Genomic DNA, 9,778 nt, shown 5'->3' with positions numbered 1-9,778 from the left:
TGGACAGGGCATGGCTTTATATGGGTGTTTTTAAGGTTCCTGAGTACAGTATTTTATTTTGGGGTGAGGGGGTGTGTGCACGTGTGTTGTAGGACTGAGAGGGTTGCAGGTTATGTGTGCATGCGGATGAGTGTTTGTGTGCATTCATGTGGTACTGTGTGTGCAAGCATGTATGTGTGTGGTGGGGTTTGTGCCTGGATGCATTTGGTTTAGCCAAAGCTGTTGAGAAAATCTGACCTGATAGTTGCATTGTGTTCAGACAGGACTTACACAGATGCAGTGAATCAGTAGAAATATAAAGATGCAACAGTCACATATTCTTGAAAACACAACAAATAACTGTTTCTGCTGTTTTTTTTTTTTGCCATAAAATTACATTGCTGCATTAAATCTTGAGTAAACACGGTCCTAATTTATTAGAGTAGTTATGATTACTAAGTGAACTCTTTCAACATAATTTACCATGATCAGTGCAGAGATTGTATTCCTTACAATTACATTGTGATTACTGTGACGTTATGTTTTGATAATCTTAGAACAGCTCAGGGGAAAGAATGTTTTTTATGAATTTCAAAGGGGTAGAAAATGGAGATTCAGCTTGAAAATCTTCAGCTGTGCATGTTTGCGTGCACTTGAAAAATGAGTTATCATGCATGCAATGTTTTTATGATGTGGATGCTCAAGCAGTGCAAGGCAGCACGTGCTCCTTGTCCTTAAAATATTGAATATGCCTCAACAAGAAAGAGTCTCTTTCCAGTTTCCCCACTGTTGAGTTTGTTTCACAGGCACAAAAGTCTTGTGATGGAGGCGAAGGGGACAATTACAGCCATGTAACTGTACATGGTGTAGGTTCAGAAAGCCATGTCTGACTCAAAGATGTGGTGAAAACAGCCTCCATGGATTCAAATAATACAGTTTCAGCTGATGGTCACCTTTGTGTTGTTCAGTTGCAAGAGCTGTCTCCAGTGGTGAAAAGTAACACTAAGGTTTCAGCTTCTAGTTCAATCATTTGTTTTGCTCTACAGAAGCTAGCATGCTAAGCAGCTAGCCCCAATTCAGCCAGCCATCACTTTCCAATAGCTTTCCTTAAGTATCCAGTCCATCCATCACCATCACTGCTCCTGGCAAGAAGCTACATTTAGTGGCAGAGAAAACTTACAAATAGCCCCTTTTAAAAGATACATGCCATGTCAATTTAGATCTCTTGAGCTCAGTTTTCACTACAAGCTTTATGCCTGGAACTTGAGATTTTGAATCAGCTTGCTCACATATTTACCAGACCAGTCAGCAAACTTTTAGATAAAAACTAACTCACTGCTTTTGCAAACTCCCTGAACTTTGCTAACAATTGTTCAAACTAGGTGTTTTAGATGTAAAATGAGGCATGACTCTGCAGCTGCATGGCCTATTTCCCACCTCAGATTAATTTAGAAACTAATTTTGGTGGATTGTTTTTTTTTTGTTGTTGTTTTTTTGTGAAGCAAAGACCAATCACAGGGTAGCAAGTGGTTTGTCCAATCAGGTGTACAAAGGGTTTGTTGTTGGTGACTAATTGAAGGTACTGTCTTATAGTTGGTATACTGTATACTCTTATGCAGTTTATTTGAAATGATGTCTGTCTCAAATGAATGTATCCATGTTGCTGACAACAAAGGAATCTGTATATTCTTGTGCGTCAGTATTGTTTGTTGTGATGAGATTTGTTTCATGAAGCCATTAATTTATTATGGCTGTACTGTTAACCTGAACTGTTCCCATAAAAACACGTGGCTCTTGTCTTCCAAGGTAGTGGTTTAAGCCCAGCTGCCTGGAGAAACTAACTAGCCAGCCAGACATTGTCTGCAGCTCGTGTTAGATAGACGCAGCTACAGTATTTGCTTAGACTGAAGATTAGATCCAGTAATATTTCCATTGCTTTTTGCCCTATTGGCACATAGAAGGTCTTCTTTATAAGCACTTATTATAAAGGGGAGATCAGTGTGCTGCTGCATCCATCAGGACAGATCATGTAACACATGAGTAAAAGCAGCTTCAGTACCTGCACAATGTAAAAATATCTGCTTCTGTTAAAATAATGTGTGTGAAATATGAATTGAGCCTTCTGCAGAAAGTTGACCTGCTCACACTATAAGGCCAAAAGTATGTGGACACGTCTGTCCACACTTCATCCTCACTTGTGTGTACTTTTGGCCTGGTGCTGTTTTTATGTTTGCCCCCTTTGTTTTGATTACAGGAAATCCTAATTTTACAACATGTAGTTATATTTTAGATACTAGTTTGTGTCCACCTTTGTGGCAAACATTTGGAGAAACAAGACACTGCTCTAGTGCACAATATGAAGTGCATAGGGACATTTTTTTTTAGAGTGGACCAACACAGTGCCAAAGTTTTCTAATGCTCTTATGGCTGAATGGGCGAAAATCCCAATAACCAGGGTACAAAATCTCTCTCAAAACTTCTTTGAGGGATAGAAATGCTTTTGAAGATTTTAAGCTGAGTTAACACTAATCACAGTAGGTGTTCTACAAATAATGCTAAAGTTTATTGAACCATTTTTCCTCCTCCAATTCCTTTAATAAATATGTTTATTTGTTCACAGTTTACTTTACATATGACAGTTTATCCATAAGTTAGTACTGATGTAATTTACTAGAAAACTGATTTTAAAAAGTCTTCAACTTCAACTGTCCTCAACTGCTCTGAGCAAGGCACAGTTAAAAAAAATCCCACACACTGTTATGTTTTGTATTGAGTCCTCCAAAGAACTGTGTGGGCTGTGTCTGTCAGTGGCTTGTTTGGGTCTGTTTCGACAATGACAGTGTGATACTTGAACAAGTTCTGTAAATGTAAGCACACTGAGCAGCTTCTGTACACAAAGCCCTGTCGCCTGGTCTTCAAGCTCAGCCCAGCCCAGCAGCAGGCCCCAGCCATGGCCACTTATGGTGGTGTGAGTATAAACAAACACCTGGGCCTCTCCCCAGTCACCAGAACTCCACAATTAATACACACTCAAACACACGCACACACACGTGTGCTCGCTTAGACACACTGTCACAGCTGCTTCTTCTGGCACGGGTTATACAGACACAATTGTACAGAGAGTCTCTGGGTTTAGTTTACTGCAGCTGAGAGGGCTCTCTTCTGACTAACACTTCATGTAAATTTTGTTTTTCTAAAATGAAAAAGAGGGCTGGTAAGGCCTCAGTGTCTGGCTAAAAGACACTTAAACAGGGCCCATGCCTAAACACAACCACTCAGTGTTGTTGGGATCAAACCTGTGATCGTCTCTTAGCAATCGGCAACCTGCCAACACATTACCTCTCAAGTGGGCTTTAACACTGCGATCACAAGTTTTAGGTGAGTAGAGGGGAGTGTTGTAATTTATGTGCTGTAACCAGTATATGTCAGTGTTATCCATGTTGAATTTATTTACAGATCAAACAAAGGACCAATAACCATTCCTGATATGTAATGAGTCCTCTCAGAGAAGTGATTTTTTTGGAGAAGGAGAGAGAGAACACATGGAGGGGGTTTGGGGAGAAAATGAACACATGGCTTCAATTGAATTCTCTCTGCTCCATCATCAAATCTGTACAATCTTAATTAGGACATTAGGCTTCTCTTTTTTCGGCCTCCTTTTTCCATCATGTCAGCTTTCAGTGACGTACGGTGTTAAGAAGAAATAACACCAACTTCAAAGCAACAATATCGGCTTTTTATCGGACAGACCCGGTAAAAAGAGGGCGATTGAATACCTTCCATTTTCCTCGGCCCCGGCCACTGTGCTGTTATCTTCTTCACGTCATCTGGCTCCAGAGTAGGTAGATTACTGGAAGCAGAAATAATGGCTGCTGTGTTTATCGTGGCTTGGACACTGTCCGTTTGGGCTCTGAACCAAAGGTAATCTGTCAACCTGCTGTGAGTGGTTGAGTATAAAATCAGGGAGTAAACTGGAGCAAAGAGGGAAGCGGGCAGAGACCAGTCAGGGCTTATTACATGGCTCGATACATTAAGATAAGCAACATAGGAGGAGGAGAGGTGGCGGGGCTGTTCTCAGAAAAAGTAGACAATGTTGCAATTTATACAGTATTTCCTACTGCAGGATAATTAACTTCATTAAGGTTCATACTTACAGTAAGAATGCCATGGTGCATTTGTTTTAGAGTTAGTGAAAACAGGAGGGATTTTCCACTGAGACAGACTCACAATTTACTGTTGTACAACAGTTAGGGTTTTTTGTTTTTTATTATTTTATTATATATGAACCAAAAAGATAAATTTGACCTTTCATCAGTGCTTTTCTAGAACTTAGTTGATAAGTTGATTAGTCAAATGACATAAATTTCATCTGCAAATATTTTGATCAGAAATTAATCATCCAATCAAAAGTGACAAAAATTTCAGTGTGATGCTTCTCAAATGCAAATATTTGCCTTTTTTGTTTTGGTTGCACAAAACAAGCAATTTAAAGAAGAACTTCAGAATTACAAGAGCCATTTTTTACTATTTTCTGACTCTTCATAAACAAGAAGATTAATTGATTAAATGAGAAGATGATTTGTGCATTAATCCATGATTAAATACTCACTAATTACTAATTATCTAACTTATCGTATCTTAATTACAGCTCTATGTATATCTGTAAAATGTTGATTGACAACATATTTAATTTGTTTTTCCTTCAGTAATTCATACAAAAGATATACAGTATCAGGCACTTGTAGCAACTACAGTGTAATTTAGGTTTTTATGTTTGCAATCACAGCATTGGTTAAGGTTGGAGAGAGATCATGACTTTCGTTATATGATAAAAAACTATTTTGCTAATCTTTTCCGCAGTGTTTTTGTTTCCTAAACCTAACTGCACTGCAGGATGTTTCCTTCACTGAACAAACATGTTTGCAGGCAGCAGTTAAGATTTTTCCTAAAGATATTGGATAAAACAGATTACCGGTATATATATGTCATTTCTTGGAGACAGGGTTGAAACAAAAACATACAGGAATGTGTGTTTTTTCTTAATACTGTTAGTATATCTCAGTGGGACAGTTAAATTACTGTAACTACGGTGCTAACTACTGTAACTACACTTAAGAAGTTTTTTGTGATAAAAGCAGAGTCGCTTCATACCTGACTGACAGATTCCTGAAGTGAAAATGGCTGGCCTTTCTTATTTACATTCTGTGCTGAAGGCTCAATGTCAGTAGCTGAGGTTATTTTGCTGCATTAGCAGAATAGGAAGAGTGTCTGCCAGTTCTTCAACTTTCATTAAAAGTAAACCTTTTAAGCCAAGTGCTGCTGCCTGCCCAGACCCCCCTGACAATAATGTACTAACTGTTCGCCCGCCAAACTATCAAACTATTTTATATTCCACACCTGCTAGGCATTACACACAGTGGTCCGACCTGGCCATGCAAACACAACAGAACTTCCTTTGTTGGGGCCTCAGGACCATTAGGCAGGGTGGGTACAGCTCAAAAGTGTTCAAGAAACAATTTATCAGAAGAAGATAGACACACTACAGGCCTTTGTGCTCCCTGTGACACCATGCTCTAACGGCAGGCATTTCCTGCTCCGAGAAGGCAGGTTTTACAACATTTAGGGAGAGGTATTTTAATTGGAACCACCTACAGCCAGACAGTGGCCTCAGTGGAGAAACATGGAAAAGCTGTTGAGAGCGGCTCGGGAGGCTCCCCGTGGTGTCACTACGGCTAACTAACCCGCACAGGCCAGCTTTAAGGCTCTTTCCGTAAAAGATAATATTTGTTGTTTGATTTATAAACCAGTCAGTTAATGTGAATATTTTCATCTGTCTCCTGAGGTTGTGGCTAGCAGTATACGCTGTTCCTGTGGCTGACAGTGGTCTGTCATAAATCTCAAAGAGGGTGGGCTCACTTTCTAATGAGTCATTTATTACAGCGCCAGTACCGGCAACTGTTTCACATTTGTTTTGTAGTGTATTCCCATTGCATTGTGTTAATGTGTGCGTCCATTAAGTTCATTAATGAGAATTTTTCTTGAAGCATCTGTAGATCGTCTGTTTCATGTTGGGACAGCACAGTAGGAATCTCATTAGGTTTTTTTTCTTGACAACTTCTGCCGACTGGTTGGACATCAAAGACAGATGTAGTGAATGGCGTTATTCCCAATTCTTTGGCACAGCTACAGACACCAATGGCTTGCACATTTTGTTTTCTACAAGCAAACACACATGTATTATTTTGCATTTGCCCCCCCCTCCTTCCCTTTAGCATTTTCTGATGATTTCGGGGTCTGGAACAGTTTTTAACTTAATGTTCTGCCAAACAAAACCAGCTATGTAGAATTCTCAACATTATGATTCACACCAAATTTACTCACAACAATAATTGAATTTCGTCTTATACTACCAAAACTACAAAACATATTCTTTCATTTGACTTGTACAGCAGCTGTTGTAATACATACTTGGATGCAATCAGATCAGCAGATCAGAGGATTAAATTGATCGTGATAGTATGTTGTTTTTTGACATTTAACTGTGTCTTTCAGTGGAGCCTCTAGAGCCTACAGAGGTTGAATATTTCCTTCTTTAAAAATCATTGAAATTGATTATTTCTGACATATATATATATATATATATATATATATATATATATATATATACAGTAGCTGAAGATGCAGCACAGCACTGGCTGCAAATACCACAGTGATACATCAGGGAATATCATGTACTACAGAGTTAAATGTAACATAACTTCTTTTGCACTTTATCTTTAATTTCTAAAACCCCTCTGTGCTACAGCTGTGGGAGACCATACATCAGACTGAGCCATGGGGAGGGCTCAATAGACAAGGGAGACAGGATACCACGGTCAGGTATGCTCTCAGTCTCTGTTCTTTCTGCCTCCCAGCAGCATGTGACGTGTGTGTTTTGGGCATACATAGTGTATCACAGTGTTTCTCCCTCCCTCTGAGACTGCAGCCATTACAATGTGCTGATATAGGTGCCTATATATACAGTACACATGTTCACAACACTCATACGTGCTTCAAGCTAATAATCCTTTTCAGCTAAAGGTGAACATCAGGTTTTGGTCTCAGTCAGAGCAAGAAATTCTTTACACATTCACCAATTTGCGAAACAAATCAGGAGGAAATTCAGTGTTACAAATGCAGACATACCAGTTTCTCTGATGATACAGACTCACAGACTCATGGAGATGCACCAGTGTTAATGAACAAAGGTGCTCACCATCTCTGGGACTTTAATTTTGAGAATTGCAGAAAATAACCAACTATAACAAACTAGGATTAGGGGAAGTGGATATAGCAGAGGAGTGAATTCATCACCCCCACCGCCCACCCAAAAAAAAAAAAAAAAAAAACCTTGCTGATATGCATCAAGGAGATTAACAGTGGATTTTCTCCTCAGGCAGCAGTATGACATTTCTTTGTTTTTTTCATCTACCAGCAGAGGACCAAGTGGTCGTGTCATCAGACTACGACAGCACCCACGAAGCCAACCACAGTGACAGCAGTGATGTAGCACATACAGAGGAGGACACAGAGGAAGGAAAAAACGCCTCCCAGAATGTCATCCTCCACCCACTAATACCTCCTGAGGTACAGTAGGGCCAGTCACATTAGTAGCCTCTAATACAGTATAACTGTTGATGAAGCGCAACAATCAGTCATACTGGAACATACATTATTTACACTGTATTTTTATGTAATAAGTACTTTTCACCATGTGTCATTTGTACAGGACAAACCAATTCTGGCTCCAGAGCCGTTAATAATGGAGGACTTAGAGCCTCTGATGAGTCAACTAAACAATTGGAACTTCCCCATCTTCAGCTTGATGGAGAAGACCAATGGGAAATGTGGACGGATCCTCAGTCAGGTGAGCACATCTGAGAGCATCAGTGACTGAGCTCAGAGGTTAGGTAGAGCGTGACTATTTGCTTAGTTATATATAGGATTTAAGCACCTAAAAATAATACAAACTGCTAATATACTTAGTAGCATTATGTTTCTTTGCATTCTCTCTTACAATTTGATTTTTTGTGTTTCAGGTCTCCTACAGGCTCTTTGAAGACACTGGCCTGTTTGAGACCTTTAAGATCCCTGTAAAAGAATTCATGAACTACTTCCATGCCCTTGAGAATGGTTACAGAGACATACCATGTAAGCTAGAACACCTCTCTCCTTCTCATGTCTTTCATTTTGCTGTATATCCTGGTTTGCAGCTGTAACAATGAAACCAGCCACTAGAGGGAAATGTTATACAGTTTTTTCCAGCATTACTCATATATGATATATGGCAGCCTTTATGTTGTCACAAGACACAAAAGCAGCCCAACAGTGCACCCTGGTGGAGAAGGTTACACACCCTGAACAGACTTGTTTTCTTTCCTGACCCAGATCACAACAGGGTCCATGCCACAGATGTGCTTCATGCAGTCTGGTACCTCACCACGCAGGCTGTGCCTGGTCTACCCAGTCTCATTACTGATCATGGTTCTGCCAGTGACTCAGGTGTGTTAATTAGTACATGCATGCAGACATTTGCATTACCTGGTGGGGGTGCCGGTATGGATGTGAATCAAGTTTATAAAAGTGTGTCTAAGGTTGTTAATATCAAGTTAAGATGACGCATAACAAATGAGCTCCCATTACATTATTGTTCAGTTTTTCCAACTTTTGTTAAGCCAGTTATGACTGTAAAGATCTTCTATAAGTAGGCCAGACCTTTTTATTTAGATTTTTCCATCTGCCTGCAGCCTCACTGTGAGCTATCTCATTAATGTCAGAGCATCAAACCTGCAGGAGTGTGTGTTCTTATCCTACTCACAGTTTGTCTTATCTTACTCAGGCTTTTGGCACTTGCATTTACGTAGCAAACACTATTTGAAGTCTAGAACAGCATGAAATTAAAGGCAGATTAGAGTTCCCTCTCACCCGTATTTCCATAACCTCATTTGTATGCCTTACTAGGGCCATCCCTTTGATCCACATATAAGTGGATTTGAATGCTCAAGTGTGTGTTCCTGTGTGTGTGTGTGTGCTCTAGAGTGCAAGGGTGTGTGTTTAGGCTTGTGCACATGAAAGTACAGTATATGTTTGTGTAAGTTGTGCCACCCTGCTCTTCACCCTCCTCACTTTTTCTGTTTCCCTGTGGCCAGACTCCGACAGCGGAATAACACACAGTCATATGGGCTTCCTGGTTTCAAAGACCTACACTGTGTCAGAAGATGGTTACGGCTGCCTGTCAGGCCTCATACCTGCTCTGGAGCTCATGGCCCTTTATGTGGCCGCCGCAATGCATGACTACGACCACCCCGGTCGGACCAACGCTTTCCTTGTGGCCACCAGTGCCCCACAGGTACTCATGCTTTTCAGTCCATAGCATTGATCAGCATTTGATTTGGATCAAAGTACATGCAATATTATTTGCTTGATTTACTGTTACACGCTTAGTTTTTCTTTGGAATCAACAAGATGACCATTTGTTGGCAGTTTTCCTCCACTATGTCTATTTCACTGCCAAACTGCACTGGCAAAGCTGCGACGAGTCATCAGTCTTTGACAATGTAATCAGACCATCACCAATTACTGTAACTCCTCATTGCTTGTCAGATGCTGACAAGTCAAGCTTGGAATTGTACTGTACTGAGACTGTATTTTCTGTCTTAGCGTAGCTCCTAAAGTTGGGGGGAATAGGATGTCATTATACTGAAGGATAGCTTTTATCAGTAAGCAGCAATGTAGTACAGTGGCCCTAATTTTATTGTTA

At 40.2% G+C, this 9,778-nt stretch overlaps 1 protein-coding gene across 1 annotated transcript; it reads left to right on the top strand.

Moving 5' to 3' along the window:
* Window positions 1–6,679: 6,679 nt before the first annotated feature.
* On the top strand, window positions 6,680–9,391 carry LOC108876642 (cGMP-inhibited 3',5'-cyclic phosphodiesterase 3A). The gene is made up of 6 exons (XM_018666289.2): window positions 6,680–6,858; window positions 7,457–7,605; window positions 7,748–7,885; window positions 8,058–8,169; window positions 8,407–8,520; window positions 9,168–9,391. Exons 3-6 carry the CDS (start codon window positions 7,781–7,783, stop codon window positions 9,389–9,391), a joined length of 555 nt encoding a protein of 184 aa, XP_018521805.1. The 5' UTR covers window positions 6,680–6,858; window positions 7,457–7,605; window positions 7,748–7,780.
* Window positions 9,392–9,778: the final 387 nt, after the last annotated feature.

Source organism: Lates calcarifer, linkage group LG17, assembly GCF_001640805.2.
Source record: "Lates calcarifer isolate ASB-BC8 linkage group LG17, TLL_Latcal_v3, whole genome shotgun sequence".
In the NCBI taxonomy this organism is placed as follows: domain Eukaryota; kingdom Metazoa; phylum Chordata; class Actinopteri; family Centropomidae; genus Lates; species Lates calcarifer.
The sequence above is the reverse complement of the archived record's forward strand: the minus strand, read 5'-3'. Positions and strand labels throughout refer to the sequence as shown.

Bases quoted from the DNA above. Each gene is read 5' to 3' on its own strand.
- LOC108876642 (XM_018666289.2), top strand. From the start codon at position 7,781: ATGGAGGACTTAGAGCCTCTGATGAGTCAACTAAACAATTGGAACTTC. The intron at 7,886-8,057 runs GTGAGCACATCT...TTTGTGTTTCAG, and splicing joins GTGGACGGATCCTCAGTCAG to GTCTCCTACAGGCTCTTTGA. The intron at 8,170-8,406 runs GTAAGCTAGAAC...TTCCTGACCCAG, and splicing joins TGGTTACAGAGACATACCAT to ATCACAACAGGGTCCATGCC.